Source organism: Sphaeramia orbicularis, chromosome 11 (genome assembly GCF_902148855.1).
Source record: "Sphaeramia orbicularis chromosome 11, fSphaOr1.1, whole genome shotgun sequence".
In the NCBI taxonomy this organism is placed as follows: domain Eukaryota; kingdom Metazoa; phylum Chordata; class Actinopteri; order Kurtiformes; family Apogonidae; genus Sphaeramia; species Sphaeramia orbicularis.
This window is the reverse complement of record NC_043967.1, coordinates 14356723-14377066: the sequence shown is the minus strand read 5'-3', so window position 1 is coordinate 14377066 and position 20344 is coordinate 14356723. Positions and strand designations below refer to the sequence as shown.

The window sequence follows — 20344 nt, the reverse complement described above, 5'->3', positions numbered from 1 at the left end:
TGTAGGATATAGGCGGAAGAAAACTGTCACAGCCTGCTGTTATTTACATTGGTTGGTTGTCCTCCTGAGGATGAGATTCATTGAGCAAAAGTAGGGATGTAAAAACCAGAGGGGGGGTTGATCCCCCCCCACCCCCCAAAAAAATCACACCCTGGTGGTAAACTGTGTTTGTATCCACAGCTGCCCCGGGGCAGGTTAACGGAAGTGTGGCTACCAATCCACACCTACCCTTCGACCACCACCGGACATTCATACGCATTGAAGTGTCTTGCCCAAGGACACAACAGCACATGACTAGGACAGAACCGGTTTTGAACTGCCATGGCCACCCTCCTCTAAGTGTGACTATAGATGTAGTCGCACTTAGAGGATTACTCATGCACTGTGTGATTAATAAAGGATGATCGTAGTGTGGTGAAACTGGCCCGAGCAGAATGTCAAAATGCAGTGATGATTAATCGATGGAGTTTTTGCCCTTGAGGTTCAGTTTTCTTTCCTTCTATCAGTGGATCTGACAGATAGAACAGATGGTGTTGGACTCACTAATGTGTCCTCCAACCATCTTTCTTAAACTGAACAGCACTTTGCTGTCAGTAAAATCTTTATTCTACCTCTTGTGTCCACTTCATTGGAGTAAACTTAAAAGAAACTTTTGAACACACACTCATTGCAGATTTTTCTGTGTTAATGACCTTGGCTTTTTCAGTTGGATTTATTTAACTCTTTATAGTTCACTCATAGAAATACTCTGGAATACAAAGTTTCAACCTTAGTGCGTTATTGGAGGACATAACAAGACTTTATTACTTTTGTGAAATTTTTAATAATGTTTTATTTTCATGTAGAAAATCAAGGTTAATGAAGTTACCATATTGGTTCCTTAGTCATAAGTGGCAAACAAAAAAAATACAAGTAAATATAAACAAGTGGTTCCAGGCACAACAAACCCCACCCCTCGCATGTATTTCATCTTATTTTGGCATCGATCCAGCTGATGTCATCATGTCTATGTGCTGATGTCAGCATATCAATTGCCTCTATATGTGTGCCAAGTCTGAAGTAAATTGAACCAAAATAGATGTTTTTATAGACATTTGAAATTTTGCCCTTTATAAGTAAATGGGAGACGAAAAAAGACTTTAAAAATTCATTAAAAATATGAACTTTGACGTACTTTTCCCAAAATGTAATCATATCTATTCTGACTCACTGACAATATGTAAACCCAATTTGGTATGAATTCAACCCATAGTTTTGCTGCTACAGACATGTGAAATTTTGCCCATTATAAGTAAATGGGGAAAAAAAGATTTAAAACAAATTCATACAAAATTGAAACTTTGACCAACTTTTCCCAAAATGTAATCATATCTTTTCTGGGTCACTGGTAATCTATAAACCCAATTTGGTATGGATTCAACCAATAGTTTTACTGCTAGAGTGTTAACAAACAAACAAACTGAACCAAAAACAATACCCCTTCTATTAGATGAATTCATACCAAATTTTGTTTGTACATTGCCAGTGACCTATAATTGATGTGGTTAATTTTTGGGAAAAGTTGGTCAAACTTAAATTTTTTTATGAATTTGTAAAATCTTTTTCCTTCTCCCATTTACTTACAATGGGTGAATTTTCAAATGTCTATAAAAACATCAATTTTGTTTCAGTTTACTTCAAGGTGCCAAGGTACATATGTAGAGGCAATGGCTGACATCACCATATGCATAGACATGATGACATCAGCTGGATCGATGAAAATAAGATACAATATGTGCGAGGGGCGGGGTTTGTTGTGCCTGGCACCACTTGTTTGTTTGTTAACACTCGAGCAGCAAAACTCTTGGTTGAATTCATACTAAACTGGGTTTATAGATTACCAGTGACCCAGAATTAATCTCATAACATTTTGGGAACAGTAGGTCAAAGTTCAAATTTTTAATGAATTTTTAAAATCTTCCTATTTACTTATAATGTGCGAAATATGTGCGAGGGGCGGGGTTTGTTGTACCTGGCACCACTTGTTCTTGTGAAAATTTTCAAAACTTTTTATTGTCGTATAGAAAATCAGGGTCAAGGAAATTACCATATTTGGCTCCTTGCTCATAAGTTGCAAAAAAAATTAAATCCAAGAAGTATATATATTAAAAAACACAAAAAAAAATACACGTAAGGTGAAAGGAGCATGTATTTTAGAACATTAGAACATCACTTTTAGAACATTAGACCAACATAAGTGCTGATCCAGACCCCTGTCCATATCCACATTCTCCCTTTGAACATCATTCCTTACATTAGTACCATTACTTCATGGTACCTAACAATGCAGGTCCACTCACTGTTCATGCAGAGGTGGACCTTACAGACCCTGGAGACCACATTGGACCTGAGATTGTTGACTCACTGTCCACACTGTAACTGTAGCTGTCACTGTCTTGTAATATGTGCAGAAATGACCAAAAATAGTCACTTGCCCGGTAAAGGGTTAATATTACAATTTACAGTATAATCCAAAGTGTTTCACTGTCCCTGTAGAAGCACCGTCACAAATTAATGCAACTCATTAACTTGTTCTGCTGCTTCTAGATGAGTGAAATTTATATCAGACCTAATTGTCAGTAAATGCTTTACTAAGTTGGACATGTCCACTTAATTTCGTGCCAACCCGGTGCCCTCGTGCAGAACATTTATTTCATGGATGTTTAGGATTCAAAGCTGAAGAAGCGCGACGTCCATTGACAGCGTCGGTGCTTTGCTCTTATTACATGCGTGTGCACCTGAATGCACCGCTCATTAAGGTTATTCATTCCAATGCACTGGTTAATCCCATGGGACAAAGTGCACAATTAATTGAGATACTACTGTTGAAATTTAATGAGATAAGGGTTGAAAATAACAAAGTGGGAAAGAGAGAGAAATGTACTGTGATGTGGGTGAAATGTGGAAATAATGTCTTGAATTACTTAAGTTTAGACAAAAGTTTGGAAAAAAGTCGGCACTCAACTTCAACTTGGAGAGGAAGGAGCGTAATGAACATTATTTTTAATGGCACAATCAAGTTCATACTTTGAGAAAATCTGATGGTGCCTAAGGGGAAAAAAGTAACTTGATGCTCTGTAAGAATATTTGGAAGCGTTGCTTTGTTGGCAGTAAAGGTTCCAGTTGTAAAAGCTGACGTGTTGGACAGACGATGAAGGGTGTTGACCTCCTAAACACAGCTGTTATCCAGAGCAGATCTTGTAGGAGACCCTCAGTTCACTGCAAACTTTTATACACACTCATAAATCAGAGAGCTCTGTTTAGGACGCATACATTTATTGGAAATCCCATGACCTAAGCAGGGAGTCCGACTCTTAAGTCATCTACACAGAAACACAGCAGGACATTCACAGTTCATCACCATCAAAGTCACACCAAATTAAGATCTCAGTAAAGTTACAAAGTTATGGCTCGGAAAAGCTTTTCTTTTTTTTTTTAAACCATAATTTAGCATATTTACAGCCAAATCGCTGAGAATATTGGCGCGCTAACGTTGTATTATAAGCTCCAGATGTGGAGCTTTCAGTGGTATGTGATGGTGTACAGCTGCACTACTCCGTTATTTACAACTGCACATCAACACTGTCAGGATTCCCAGATAAAAATACTCTTGTGGAAAAACAAGAGGTGGAATATACAGTCGACCTGTAGACATTAGGACAGTCCTGTGACGGCCCGGGCCAACATTCCCAAAAGGATTCAGCCTTTGTTTTGACATGCGCTTTTAGTAAAACGCTTCTTGTATACAAGCATCTAACAGCTCCTGCTTTTCCTTTTATGTCTAAACTGATAGCGTTGCTGCTTATTTCTGCCCTGAAAGCTCCAATGTCTCAGAGTGTCTCCTGATAAAGTTTTGCCTACTGTTATACAGAGTGTATAAAAAAACCCATACATTTTGAAAAATTACCCCCAGTTCCGCATTTGATAATTTTTGGAATTTTCTTTTATGGATGTCGGTAGGTAGGGGATTGGTGGATATTTGTCCAAATTTACAGACCCAGGTTTTCATGCATGAGTGAGCAGGAGCAAATTGCACAATCCAAGTTAAAACTGGTTTGCGTGAAGTAGCGGTGGGATTTAACCCTTAGGGATCCACGGTCACAACCCTGTGACCGAATCACATGACATTTTCAACACGTCGTAGCGTCGGAAGTCGGTCACGTAGACCACTGACTTGAAACACTCTCTCACTTTTTATTTGATGTTGATAGAGCAAATACAACCGGAAATACGACGGTTTGAAACAAACATGAGTAAAAGTATGAAACAGAGGTGGGGGGGCGTTATATTTCTGACCATATCTACGTCATTTTTTGTCCTTTTTCAAAACGGAAAAAACTGGCAGAATCTGTGGATTCTAATCCACAGACTGCATTAGTATTACAGGTAAGGGTGAGAATGACCCCCACCTGAACTGGATGCAGAAACCGGGAGGACTGGGGGGGGAGGGGGCTATTTAAAGATATGCTTTTATGTTAAATATTTGAGTATAGTTCTAATTTATTACAATTTTAATTTTATATACCTAATAATCGGAACCAATATTCACTTTTAAAGTCTTTGAAAAGGTTCATTAAGCATCTTTTGTGTCCTTTTGTGTTGATATAGTTCATTAAAGTGAAAAAATAATAGGTAGATGAGATAGATGAAGTTGTGCAGAAAAAAAAAGATCCCAAACATGGGTATAGTAAACATTTCTTTATATAGTTTATGAAGGCAAAATCAAAAGGACTCAAAAACGGCCAAAATAGGCTCAGACCCCTAAGGGTTAAATCCAGTTGAAGTTCATGGGAGGGGACAATGGCCATCCATTTTGTTTTCCACAAAATTGCCATGTTACAGCATTAACTTTGGCCACCATGTCAATTTCATTTCTTTACCCATAATTTGGACAAATATCCACCAATCCCCTCCCTACCAACGTCCATAGAAGAAAATTCCAAAAATTATCAAATGCGGAACTGGGGGTAATTTTTCAACATGAATAGTTTTTTTTTTAAACACCCTGTAGAGCTATAGATGTCATATTTGTAGCAGAGTTTATATTCATTTACTCAGTGCAAAGCATTAAACACTGTAGCTGTTCACTGGGAAATCATTGCTGCAACATTATACGTCTGACTTGTGGTGCTTTAGCTTCTAATCATTTCAAGTGTCTAATTAAGTTATTAATTTTGAGTGGCCATAAAGAAGCCCCCTTGGGATCACTGTGGCTGTTATGCATTACTTAACAACATTTTGCATGATCAGTACAGAGTATTTACAGAACATCCATACTCCTTATTTTAATCACCACAACACATGAGATGTAAAGGTTTTACAAATTAAATGATTACAAAGCATATGATAAGATAAACTCTGAAAGTGCATGAATAAATAATTAAATAGTATCGTCTTTAACTGCAAATTACATTTTTTTGCTTTTTAAATGAATGAATGAATTTATTTTGGTTTGCACATCAATCATTGCACTTAGTACAGTAATTATAATAAACATAAAAATCATAAAAGGACTAGGCTAGAAGCAAAAGCCTATTTTTTTGCCTATCTCTTTCAACTGATACACTGCTTACATCAAATTAAATGTGTACAGCATCGAGCACACACCATAAAAAAAAAATACAAAAACATATCCACCATCTCAATTCAATATTCCTAAACAATTTTAAACTTAAGGCTTTTTTTTTTTTAACTGTGCCAAAGGAGTGAACAACTTAAATGCATCATCAGGTCCTTTCCATACTTTCATACTACTTTCCATAAATACTGATCTTAGGGTTCATTTAATATGGCAACTGCACAAAAATGTACAAACCTTATATGTAGAAAAATTGGGATATTTTCTAAAATACAATAAAGGCAGAAACAAAAATTCAGATTTGTTCGTTTGGACGTTTATTTCAAGCTGGAGAGGCAGAGATCGGGGGAAGAAGTGGGTCGAATTCCAAATTTCTTTCAGACCACTTGAATTACATTATGGAATATTTTCCCTAAGGAAGCAAATCTACCTGCCTTATTTTTTTATTTATTTTTGTTGTTGTTGTTGTTTTGTTTTTTTTTAATGACTATAAACAAATCTAATTTAAAATGATTTTTTTTTAGAGATTTAGTCCGAACATGCAATGAAATTTAACATATATGTGAACAAGTAAAACAGAAATAATAATGCAAAAATCAACAATCAAGACAATCTTAGAAAGAAAAACAGCACAATAATTTTATTTACATACCTGAAAAGGGGTGGGAAGAAGTGTAACTTATTTAATCCCACCCCTTCTCCATATAAATATTAATAATATATATTAATCTCCCTCTTCCTTTTACATTGCTCTTTTATATTTGGGTGCTTCTGTGAAACTGGGTTCATTTTGGTACCTGGCACTTTTCCAGCTTTTTAGACCCAAAAATGAAAGAGAAATGTAGACATATTTCCCCCCAGGATGTACCTAATGATGACCTCAGATAAATGCAAAAAAAAATGATTCTCTTTCTCTGAGCCATCCTAAAATTAATGAATTTTTGATAAAACATTGGGGCCAAAAATATGACCAAAATTGGGACATGAAAAACTACTTAGGTGTCAGTGCATTTGATCTGAAAACATGGCTGTAAATGGTCTTATATACTGCAATAAATGTTAAATGTGTTGATCCTAGTGGTTTTTCTAATCCAGACGTGTGGGTTTTACATGAATCTCAGTCTCATTCCAGGTTTCGTGCATAACCCATCGTGTCCACTTGCGTTACATGCAGAACCTGCCCAGTTAAACACATTTCAATCGTGAGTGATTTTGCAACAGCAATCACTTTTGTGAAACTCTCTGCCTTGCATAATTAGTTCAATTCCCAAAATGTGTACTGCGGCTAGTACAAACACTGAATCCAAATGCAGAAACTCGGACACAAAAATAAGGTTCAAAGAATTTATTATTCACACACAGGTGAAAGAATAATAATAATGACAGAATCTTGAGGATAAAGGTGGGAGATATCCTCCTCTGATTCGTCCTCCGGTTCGAGGGCGGCAGCCCGTCTCCCCGAGCGGTGTTTGGGGTATTTTTCCCGACTGGGGAAAAGCAAAGGGAGGTCAGGGACGGAAACAGGTCATGCACAGGCAGGCTATCACTCAGGCAACAGGACATAAGGGCTAGACAAATACTCACGTACCAGAAAGTCAGGGCGAGAAGATCGAAACCAGGAAATCCAATGAGGCAGACAAAACCGACAGGGAGCAGGCAGTAGGCAAAAAAAATCGAGGAATCCAAAAAGGGTCACAACAGGCAGACAAAACGAACAAACGAGGTCAAGACGCTGGTAAGAACTACAGGAGTTACAAACTGGCGACTGACAAGGGGAAAGGACAGGGTATAAATACACAAAAGGGAGGGAAGACAACTAGACACAGGTGGAGCAAATCAGGGCGGAGACAGGTAATCAGGACAGAGGTCAGGATGAACGGGGAACAGGAAGTAAAGACGACGGACAAGACACATGAGGGAAAACTAAACAAAATAAAACAGGAAATGACAAACAAAACATAAAAGACAGACAAAACCAGACTAGCGTCTGGCAGCAGGTATGACAAAATGTACCTGTGAGAGAATAAAGAGATATTAAAAAAAATTGTAGCATGTAATTTTTGTGTCCTTTATACCGTGTTACATGTGGATTATTGTACAGAAATAACATAAAAATATGTTTTATCTAAAAAAAATAGTGTCTCTTTTATCTCAGGAAATATTCATCTTTAAAATAGACCCAAACTGCTTCCAAACTTGCTTCATAACATTAGTCTACATCTGGTTTGAATTTTTAGCCCCCGTGTCCTGTTTCACAGAAGCACCCATTTATACATATTTATACACACACACACACGCACACATACTCATACATCCGTTTATACATATACACACAACATACAAGTACACATACATACATACACAAATGCCTGTAACACACTGAAATAATTTAAGTACAGATCATATAATCTCTGTGTTGCATTGTCTTTCCTTTGTATTCCTCTTTTCATCATTTTGGAGCAAAGTGTTGAAATGGTTGCATATATTCAAGTGGAATTCTTCCCACTGTTGCCGTTCTCCTGCTGTATAAGAGTGGAGCTCCTCGACACTCCACGGGGCAGCGTCTGATTCGGCTCTGTACGGCGTCCATACATTATCAACAGGAGGCGGAGGCTGACCGCTGTACGCCTTCACATCCATGGTTTCTACGCTGTGGGCACTCATGCACCCTGTCAGTTCCTCGTGCTGTTCTGCCTGAGGGCTCCAGGGTCACACAAATTAAGCAGTGTTTTCTGCCGTGGGCTTTTACACACTGAGACTGCATGAATCTGTTCTGTAGATGGTGAAAGAAAAGACCTGAAATCTGTCTATTTGTTGTAAAGTGGTTGACAAATCTCTTGTGAAGTTTGGAACAAAGCATCGAGGCACCGTCCATCCATACAAATACTAAGCCTTTGGTTGATGCCTTTCTTTGAATGTCCAAATATGATGTCTTCACTCGAACTGTGGAATCTGACAGAGCTTCTCAGTCTAATTTAGAGTCTGACATCTTTTTTGTTTGTTGTTCATTTTTACAAAATGCAAATAAGTAAGTTGGCCAAGAAAAATGATCTATTTGTATGTTTTTCAGTCAAATAAAGAATAAATTAAGAAATGACAGGTTTCAGCTTTTGGTGAACTTTAGAAAATATGCTGAATTTTCTAGAATTTTGGTTTGTACATCATTATGAAGAATAGAATAGAATAGAATAGAATAGAATAGAATAGAATGGAGGAACAATAAAAATCAGTTTTGCAGTTTTGTTTCTATTTAGCAGCAGAAACACTTTCTAAAAAAGGACTGTATAAAAATATAACACTAAATATTAAAGAAAAATGTAGGCATGTGCAAAAGCTCCAGAATAGATATTAGATATACATGTGCTAATTGTGTTGAGTCTATTGCACTGAGGTAAGATGAAAAACTGCACAGTCCATAACACTGGGGGTGGTGGTTGTTCACATTCAGTCGCAGAAAAAAATTATTAGACCATCAAAAGTCATCAAAAACAATGGTTATGCAATCAAGTACTAACTCCTGTGTGTATCATATGACTAAAACAGACAGAAAAGAAAACACGGAATGCCTAAAAGCACTGTTTTTGTCAGTACAATGCTATAGCTATTGATGTAAGAACTTACGTGATTTTGGTTATTATCAAGAAAACATGGAAAATCACTAGATATCAGCTCTGAAATTAAACTCTTATGAGCTATTTTTGTCGTTATCATTATTTTTGTCCACACAAATGTACCTTTAGTTGTACCAGGCATTAAAATGAACAAAAAATTGAAGAAAACAAGAGTGGTCTAATAATTTTTTCCTCAACTGTATACACTGCCCAGCCAAAAGAAAAAGTTGCGCATTCAATATTTCACTGCACCACCTTTGGTTCTGATTACAGGAGACATTCACTGTGACATCTTTTTTGCCACATAATGCTTATGTAGAGTCACGATAAGGTTCATAATATTTTTTCCATCCATAGCTGCATTAATTGTTGATTATTGATGATGGAGAATTGGACCACTGCATATATTGCATGTGCAACTTTTTTTTTTTTTTTTTTGGCCAGGCAGTGTATATTGTAGATTAATACAAACAAACAAACAAAAACAAGGTGCATGTGTTGTCAGTCAGTGTGTGTGTGTGTGTGTGTGTGTGTGTGTGGGGGGGGGGGGGGGGGGGGACCATCAAAAGTCATCAAAAACAATGGTTATGCAATCCAGTGCTAACTCCTGTGTCATGTGACTAAAACAGACAGAAAAGAAAACATGGAATGCCTAAAAGCACTGTTTTTGTCAGTACAATGCCATAGATATTGACGTAAGAACTGCAGTGATTTTGGTTATTATCAAGAAAACATGGAAAATGGATAGATATGAGCTCTGAAATTAAACTCTTATGAGCTATTTCTGTTGTTATCATTATATTTGTCTAAACAAATGTACCTTTAGTTGTACCAGGCATTAAAATGAACAAGAAATTGAAGAAATCAAGAGTGGTTTAATAATTTTTTCCACGACTATATATTAGTAATGACGTACACAGATATAACAAAAAGGAAAACATTACTAGTTACGATACAGACAGCAGCATACAATACATACACAACACACTGTACAGCGTACCATGTCCTGTTGTTTTTAACAGTGTCTCTACGTCCTGTTGTCTCACACAGGAGTCTGAGCTGCCAAAGGATCACGCTCCACAAAAACCTCTTCTGCTCCTATGTGCTGAATTCTGCCCTCACCATCATGTACCTGGCGGGGGTGGTCAACGACCCCGAACTGGTGAGAAGAAACCCGGTGAGTTCAGCGTTCACAGCAGGCACCGACACATGATCACAAACAGATTTCAAGTATAAAGTACAAACTATTCTAACACCAGTCAGTGGGGGCGGGTTTGCATGTTCTCCTTGTGTCTGCGTGGGTTCTCTCCAGGTACTTCCTCCCACCATCCAAAGACATGCACTGATAGGTTAATTAGTTAATCTAAATTGCCCATAGGTGTGAATGTGAGAGTGATTGTTTGTCTCAATGTGTCAGCCCTGCGATGAACTGGTGACTCGTACAGGGTCCCAGTCCGCATGTCCATGTGGGCCCCAGAAGGGTTACATGTGGGCTGCATATAAGGGTCCCATTTGGGTTTGTTCACAGTTTCTATGGTGGCCCCACTTGTGCTTGCCCATATCAGAATCAGAAATCTGAATATATCTGTTGGGTTTCTGTAAATTGGCTTAGAGTCTGGTTTTGACCAACTCTATATATAAAGTGTCATGAGATAACTTTTTTGTTGTGATCTGGCGTTAAAAAATAAACAAAATAAATAAATAAATAAATAAATAAATAAAAAAAATAAACAAAACGGCCAATAAACATTGCCATGCACATATTAAGTCAAAACTAATACTAACACAACAACCCCACTGAACTCTTGCACATAAAAATAACACATTTACAACAACATGCCCACTAACCACAATGCACTGCGGCAAACATGCCACAATATTATTTATTACCTCCGCCAAGGAGGTTATGTTTTTGCCAGGGTTTGTTTGTTTGTTTGTTTGTCTGTTTGTTTGTTTGTTTGTTTGTTTGTTTGTTTGTCTGTCCATTAGTGTGCAACATAACTCAAAAAGTTATGGACAGATTTGGATGAAATTTTCAGGGTTTGTTGGAAATGGGATAAGGAAGAAATGATTAAATTTTGGTGGTGATCGGGGGTGGGGGGGCCCACGGGGGGGCCCACTGATCAGCCTTGGCGGAGGTCTGCGCTCTCCGAGTGCTTCTAGTTTTTTTATATAAATATCTGTGCCTTCTACAGATAATTGTTGTTCTTTTACTGATATTTCTTGTTTTACTGATATTTGTTGTCTGTCTGTAAATTCTTGCACTGAACCTGAGAGCTCTACCTCAATTTTGTTGTACTTGGTACCATAACGATAAAGAGATTCTGATTCTGATATGGGCAACCACATGTGGGGCCACCATGGAAACTGCAGACAAATTCACATGGGACCCTTATATGCAGCCCAGTTATAACCCTTCTGGGGCCCACATGGACATGCTGGCTGGGGTGTACCCCGCCTTCGCCCATAAGTAGCTGGGATAGGCTCCAGAGACCCCTGTGACCCTAGTGAGGATAAAGTGGGTTCAGAAAAGGAACGAATGAATGAGTACAAACTAATTTGGAGAAATAAATATATCTGTTTCTGGCTGAGGAAGATCGGCTTCACTCGAAATGAGATACAAATGAATTCATGATTTATGCTAAAACTAAACCAAATAAAAATGCATGGAAGATTCTAAAAAGAAATGGGGTGAATCTTACGTATCTGTTTAATATGCACAGCCATACAATGTTGGGAAATGAAGTTAAACAAAGACGCTCTATATTCAAAATGACTAGAAGTTTGTTGAAAGGACATCGGAGAAATACTAATTAGTACTTTTTGCATATTGCATATCTTACGCTACAGTCAACAGATTTTTCTCTCCTGGCTCGTCCTCATTTTTCTGTCAGAGGTTCAGAGTCCAGCTGGACGCCTTTGAAACCCAGAGGTCTACTTAGGTACAGATGATAAATCTGTCTCGTAGGAATGCTTTGCTATCTGTATCTAAAATAAATTATTTGTTACTTTTCAAGAACCCACTCCTTTTTGGAAAGATGTATTAATGGATGACTTTTAACTGCTGCTGCTGCTTTTAGAACATTTTACAGTTTTTCCAACCCCGTGTTTTTATCCTTTTATGTCGACATGAACAACATTAAACCCAATCAGGCCCTTAAACAAAAACAATGAAGCTTTTATTTAAAATACTTTGTGCAAAAAAATGTGAAAATAAGAGGAGAAACTGATGATCGGAGTACCGTACAAGAACGATAGATTGGATTGTGGAAGTTGGCTCCCGGTGCACACAATCCCATTAGCTCCAGTCTGTTTCAGCTGGAGCATCCACGCCAGACAAAGCACTTGAAGCATCCAGCAGCAGAGAACGGAGGCCTAAGCAAGGTCTGGATTTGGAGTTCTGCTGCTCCTTTTTATGCAGCCTCAATTCCAAAATGTGGGCAGCAATGAACCGTGGGCAGCCATGACATCCTCCTTCATCTATGTGGAGAAATATGTATTTTTGTGCAGCATCTTGCTACCATTTGTCAAAAAAAATGTTCCTTTCTGACACAGGCAGTTAAGTTGAGCTAAGCTGTCGCAGCATATTAACCCAGGGTTTTTCAACCTTAGGGTCGGGACCCCACATGGGGTCACGTAGAATTCAAATGGGGTCACCGGAAATTTCTAGTAATAGATAAAAAAATAATAATAATAATTACTAATAAAATATATATGATAAGTTGAGAGAGAAAATCCCAATACATAAAAGACATGACAAACTGTGAAGCTGAAACTGAAGCACTGTGGTTCTGTTTATCTGTCAAATGTTCATTGAGGTCAGTTTCAGATGCTGCAGCTCTTTCATAATTCATAGTTTGAGTTCTTGTTTGTTCAGTATTAATTGTCAGCCTTGTAAATACAAGCTGGACTGACCCCAGGCATTGTAAATGGAGAATTTTTTTTGGCTAAAATTAATTTGTTTTTTGATCATGTAATAGTTTGCTATACTATGTTGCAAATGAATGTTAATTTTAGATGACATTTAGTCTATATAATGTATATTATTATGGACGGAGGCAGAAAAGCCAGGTGTAGATAACTGCACAAAGTGAGAATTTTATTTTCCTTGGTCAGGATATGTACAGTCGAGATTGTATTTACAGGACTGATAATTAATACTGAACAAACAAGAACTCAAACTATGAATTATGAAAGAGCTGCAGCATCTGAAACTGACCACAATGAACATTTGACAGATAAACAGTACCACACTGCTTCAGGTTCAGCTTCACAGTTTGTCATGTCTTTAATGGATTAGGATTGTCTGTCTCAACTCACCATACATTAAGTCGTTTTTCTTTTTTTTTTGTTTATTCCCAACCCCAGGGTTGAAAAACACTCAACTAAGGGATTCCTGATACTTAGGCTATCACTCAGGTTTTACAAATTTGATGTAAAATTGGTGACAAACGTCAGACGCAGCTTTAAGTGATTTATCACCATTTATTATATTATCCTCTGTATTTTGCATTTTATCAGTATAGATCAGGTTTTTCCCTGTGTTTAATTTACTGATCATGAAGATATTCATAAAAGCTCAAATTAAAGTTGAGGGTTATTGTATCAAAAACAGAGAAAATTGCAGAAAAACTTTATTTAGTAAAATCTATCATTAACTGAACATAAAAACAACTGTCTCCATCTACTGTCATTGATCCAACTCCATGGGTTTTACTGGTGAATCAATGTTGGAGAAAATGATGGTGTTTCCATGGTAACGACAGAGCCTCTGAACGTCCAAATGGGTCATATCTGATGACCATGAGAAGATGACAAACTGAATTTTACATCAATTATTTACATGGATTGATAGGATTAGTGGTGTTAAACATTTACATCAATAGTGGATGTTCGGGCCTTTATGGGTTAATAAATGCAGTGATTCAGTTAATTTATCAGTTAATTTATCAGAAACAGAGAAAAATTACGAAAAGGTCTATTTTTTTTTTTCAGCAAATGTATCATTAATTGAACATAAAAGCAACTGTGTCCATCCACTGTCATTGATCCAACTCCATGGGTTTTACTGGTGAATCAATGTTATAGAAGATGACGGTAACTACAGAGCCTCTGAACGTCCAAATGGGTCATATCTGATGACCATGAAAAGATGACAAACTGTATTTACACCAATTATTTACATGTATTGATAGGATTAGTGGATCAACAGGTATTAAACAGTTTAATTCAGTAGGTGATTTTGGTAGACGGTGGATGTTAGGGTCTTTATGAGTTAAAATTAAACTGATCATTAGATGCATGTTTTTAAAGAGGAAGTAGGAAAAATAAATACAAAAAAATAAAAACAGTTGGTTTAGATTCACATGTGGCTTTTGGGAAACATTGTAGGATTTAGATCAGCCAAAGAGAGCCTGTTGAGCCTGTTTTTCTGCACTGGTGATTTACGGATGGTGGATTGCAATGGAGATTTGCCCTCAACCCAAAAAAAAAAAAAAAAAGCTCTTTCACTTCTCACTGGTGTGCAGATACAGAGTCCGCTCTAGCCTGCCAACAGTGTGGGGGAGTGAATCCCCAAAGCTTATGTCAAACCAGGGAGGAGGCTGAGAACATGAGAAACATCAACATGATCTATAGCAACTTGATTTGTAAACCAGAACAGTGTCGGTAACTTTAGATAAACTCTCAGCTGCAGATCAAAACAGTTTAGAATAAGTGAAAATAAGGTACCTGGATCTGTGCGTGGTCACAGCGTGGTACAAGTCCACCGGTGTGTTCTGGAGATCTGTCAAGTTGAAAAGGACATGAAGCAAAGTGAGCAAAAGACATATGGCGAAAAGTTTAGAAATGAAGGATTGTTGTGTGTTCAGAGCAGAAAAGGCCCCAGAGACCTGAGGTTAATGTTAAAACCATCATCTATGTTATACTTGGGCTGCACGATCCATCCCACAGGGCAATGAACCAGAAACCCTGACACGAAAACTTAAAAATATATAGATTTATGCAAAGGTTTCTTCTTGAGTTTTAGTTTGTATGACAGAGGAAAAACAGTCTCTGAGCATCCTTATAGTCTTTTGGATCAAAAAGCAGACAGGCAGTTAGAGCAAATAGAGAAGAAAGGCAGCTCATCATCAATGATCTCAGATTAAAAAAGAAAAAAAAAACTAAAACATGTTCTTCATATAGAATAAGCAAGGGCCTGATATTGAACCCTGTGGAACACCACCAGCAGCTGTGATCTGGATGATCAAAATTTATAAAGTTCAGCACTTTTTTACTCAGACTAAAAGAATGTTACAGGGTCTGTATTTGTACGACTACGACTAGAGTTTTGTCAACTGTTTGAATTTCATTTCCGTATGTTTTTACTTGTGTTTAGCGTACACAGTTTTAAGCAAATACCCTAAGTGCGTATGTGTGTGATGACAGTAGTCACTTTTCCATTGGACATCTGCGCAAAACTTTACCCATATTTACTAAATGTCAAAAAAACAGAAGAAAAAAAAAATCACCCACAAACCGTGGTTCAACCCCACAAGCAAGATTTCAGATTGCACACAAATTCGTACACAGAAATTGAAATCTTAGAAGATCCGGCCCTCTGTATTTATACCAATTTACTGACCCCTGTAAATGCACAAAATGAATGAAGAAAATGTCATAAGCACGTCCACCTGTGCAGCTATAGTTGTGAGCAATGACACTAAGCAAATAATCATGCTGTTAAAAAAGTGTTGTATGTACAGGGTGGGGAAGCAAAATGTACAATCTTTTGAGGCAGGGATTGAAAGACAGTGTATGACCAATTAGTTTATTGAAAGTCATGAGAATTTATTTGCCACAAGAAAATTTACATAATAAAAAATGTTTTTATTCTATGTGTCCTCCTTCTTTCTCAATAACTGCCTTCACACGCTTCCTGAAACTTGCGCAAGTGTTCCTCAAATATTCAGGTGACAACTTCTCCCATTCTTCTTTAATAGTATCTTCCAGACTTTCTCGTAATAGTTTTGCTCATAGTCATTCTCTTCTTTCCATTATAAACAGTCTTTATGGACACTCCAACTATTTTTGAAATCTCCTTTGGTGTGACGAGTGCATTCAGCAAATCACACACTCTTTGACGTTTGCTTTCCTGATTACTCATATGGGGAAAAGTTTCTGAAAAGGTATGGATAATAGTGTTAGGTATGATAATGACATCAATATATGTTTGGTTTCAAAACAATTGACGTAGTGCCTGCTGAGAAAAAACAACTAAATGTTCATTGTAAATTTTGCTTCCCCACCCTGTACAGTAAAACCTCCACAGTTGAGTAGGAAGAGAAGAATGAGTGCTGAGTTGTGATTAAGGAAAACAGACTAACTTAAGATAAAAATTTGGCAGCTTTTGAGACTTTTGAGGGTATTAGCCTATTTTCGGCATTTTTCACCTGAACGCACCATTTCATGCTGAGGTCCTATTGGCTGTTAAGTACAATAAACATACTTTGGTCACCACAGCATCACACTGTGGGATGTGCAAAGGATATTTCTGGCCCAGAATGTCTTTGGTTTTAACATTGGACAACCATGTTTTCATCCATGATCAAAGATTTGTGTATGTTTTCTCATCAAACAGTTAACCCATAAAGACGCAGACATCCACAGACGACCCAAACCATCTGCGAATGAAAACTGTTCAATACCTGTTGATCCATTAATCTTATCAATACATGTCAATAATTGGTGTAAAACACAGTTTGTCATCTTTTCATGATCGTCAGATATGACTCATTTGGACGTTCAGAGGCTCCGTAGTTACCATGGAAACACTGTCATCTTCTATAACATTGATTCACCAGTAAAACCCATGGAGTTGGATCAATGACAGTGGATGGAAACATTTGGTTCATATTCAGATGATGAAAGATTTGGCAGAATAAGTCACTTTTTCTTCAGTTTTTGCTATTTTTATATAATAACCTTTGAATTTACTTTGCATTTGCATGAGAATCTAAATAAAGTATACAAAATTAAATATAGGAAAATACATGATTTACAGCAAAAGATTAAAAATACAGAGGATAATATTATAGTCAATGGTGATAAATCACTTAAGAAAGGTTAAATAAAGAGAAAAATTAATTTGGGAACGGACGTAAAAGTAGCACTGTGTCTTTATGGGTTTAATTGAAACACTGAGAGAAAATGCCAAACTATACTGATGTTACAATAAAAACATTGCTTAACCCTATAACGGCAAACATATCACATTTGACACGTGAGTTTTGAAGCCCTCTACATGATCAGTGTGGTATGTTTTGTCTTGAAAAACCTGATGTATACAATTAGATACATACCATACACAGATAACACTGGGTTACAAAAACATGTTTTTTGCAAGTTGTCTAGGTTTTTTCAACTGAATTTGGACCATTTTGCACCGCTAAATCCAAAAATGACATCTGTTTTTCTCAATCAGGTCAGGTTTTTTTGCTAATTTGATTTTGAAAAATTTGATCTTCTCACAAAATTGATTACATTTTTGTGACTTTATCAATTGATTTTTTATATAGTTCTCACCCAAAATAGGTTTTAAGAGAAAAAAAACGTCAGGCTTATTTTTGCAAGATCTTCTAGTCGAAGCCATTTCATTCACCTGTAATATTAAAAAAACCATTAATCATAAATTGGCAAAAGTAAAATCTTCAGAACTCATTTATTGCAAGAAATATGAAAGAATTTTGTATCATATGATGTGAAAATGCCCATAAATGTAAGCAAAAATGTTAAAAAGCCAATATATAGCATAGTTCAGAAAGTTGACCTGATTGAGCAAAATTAATGGGATTTTTGGATTCAGCACACCAAAATTATCCTTAATCACCTCAAAAAACTTAAACAATAAATTTGTTGTTGACCAGTGTAATCCACCAGGGGGGAGGAATTCATTTACCAGAGGCCTTTCCAGTGACACTACAAGACTGTCATTAATGAAGGAGGCAGAACTTTGCCAATTTTGAAAAGGAATTACAATTTTAGTAGACATGTTTGTGTTATATTATGTTTTTGTTTGTTCAAAAATAATAATATTTGAGCCTCGATGTACCAAATATGATACAAATTTGAAACTCATGCATGGAAATTGATATTTGAAAAAAAATTAGGGGGGTTGTTCAGAAGGACCAATAAAGGCTCCAGTTTCAAAGAACTGGATTTTTCTGTCAATGATTTAATGGTTCAGGCTTTACAGGGTTAAAGAAAGCAATTCATTTAATGCAGTAGTGATTCTTGGACAGTGGGCTGTTCTCAAAAACATTCTGCTTTGCAGCCAAATTGGAGGACGGTCTAAAAGATGCTTCTTCTCCTTCCCATGATGACAAGTTTGTGGCATTGCTAGCATACCTAGTCGAGAAATATCTTGATGTATTCTGTCAAACACACGTCCTTCAGATAAGCACTCGTGTTGGAAGCATAATGATGCTTTTTATAGATTGTTTTATTTTCCTTTAATGATGTTGTGTTCTGGATGGAGACTATGCTCATGATGGTTTCATATGATACCCTTGTATTTTCACAAAACACCAATGGGAACATCATACCTTCCACATGATGTTGTGGCCATATATCATGAAGAGTGATGTGTATGTGCTTTTACTGGTGTTTGCAGGGAGGATGTTTAATTTAGATTTACTACTGGTAGATATCTTGTTTTTTTTAACTCAGATTTGGACAAAGAGGGAAGAAGAATCTAAGATGATTGGCTGAGATAAATCCAATCCAATCCAACTTTATTTGTAAAGCACTTTAAAACAACCACAGTGGACCAACGTGCTGTACAGAAAAATAAATATAAACCAGAATTACAGAATAAAATACAAGAATAGATTAAAAGACACAGAACAACTGTAAAAAAAAAATAATAATAAAAAAAAATAAAAACTATAAATAAATATATTAATAAATATAAATACAGAAGAATATATAAAACCTAAATAAAATAATAAAATACAAGAATAGATTAAAAACATTAAAAAAAAAAAAAGCTGTACAAATAAAAAGAACAAAAAATAAATAAAATAAGAACAATAAACCAATACCAAGTTAAACAACTGAATAAAAAATAAATAAATACCAACAAAACAGCCAAGTCCAGTCCAAGTCCAGGGAGATGTGAGAAAAAGTGAAAATAACTAATATGTGTTCACTTTTGTGAAAGAATGCTTACTGATAACATAAATCTAAGAATATTTAAATAGATTTCACAACAGAGCAGGGTATACAGTAAGAAAAAATATAACTATTCTATTCTTGTGTTTAGTTTTTTTGATTTTGGTTTTATTTATTCTTCTGTGCAGCACTGTTTTTTTGTACAGTTCTTTTATGTCTTTTAATCTATTCTTGTATTTTATTCTATTATTTTGGTTTTTGTTTATTTCTTCCATACAGCACTTTGGTCCACTGTGGTTGTTTTTGAAGTGCTTTACAAATAAAGTTGGATTGGACTGGATTGGATTGGATTGGATTGGATTGGATTGGGCTGGATTGGATTGGATAACTGAAGATGAGTCCACAAACATCTACTAATGACATGAATTATTGTCATAATATTTCATCAGCTTTTGTGAAGATGATGATGATTCATGAAGGAACACAATAAATAATGACAAATTCAGCTGTTTGTTGCATCAGTATGAAGAGAAAAAAAAAAAAGCGGATGTTTATTTATACAAAAGAATGCAAGAACAATACATTATAGGTCTACAAAATAGGTCAATATATCTGTTGTCAAAATACCAACTGAATAAGAAAATATTAACTGAACGAACTGATCTAATATAACGACACAAGAGTTAACGCACGTCTGTATCTTTTACTAAACCAGGAAGAGTTTTCCCACCAGCCACGTCACAAAGACAAAGAAACAATAAATGACCCCAGAAAGACCCAGTGCTAATTTTATGTCAGTTCCTAAATGAATTTCTCTGTATTTAACATTTCTTCAGTGATTTATCACCATTTATTATAATATTATCCTGTGTGTTTTTAACTTTTTACTGTAAATCATGTATTTTCCTATATTTAATTTAGATGCTCATGAAAACTCAGAGTACTTCTCTCTGGTTCCTTCTTT

The 20344-nt window shown here is 36.3% G+C and overlaps 1 protein-coding gene across 1 annotated transcript in view; it reads left to right on the top strand.

The window, feature by feature from the left end:
• calcr (calcitonin receptor) overlaps window positions 1–20344 on the top strand; it is a 180135-nt gene that overhangs the window by 132819 nt on the left and 26972 nt on the right. The window contains exon 16 of the mRNA XM_030148203.1: window positions 10279–10405. Coding sequence (XP_030004063.1) covers window positions 10279–10405 — 127 coding nt within the window. The remainder of the gene's footprint in view (window positions 1–10278; window positions 10406–20344) is intronic.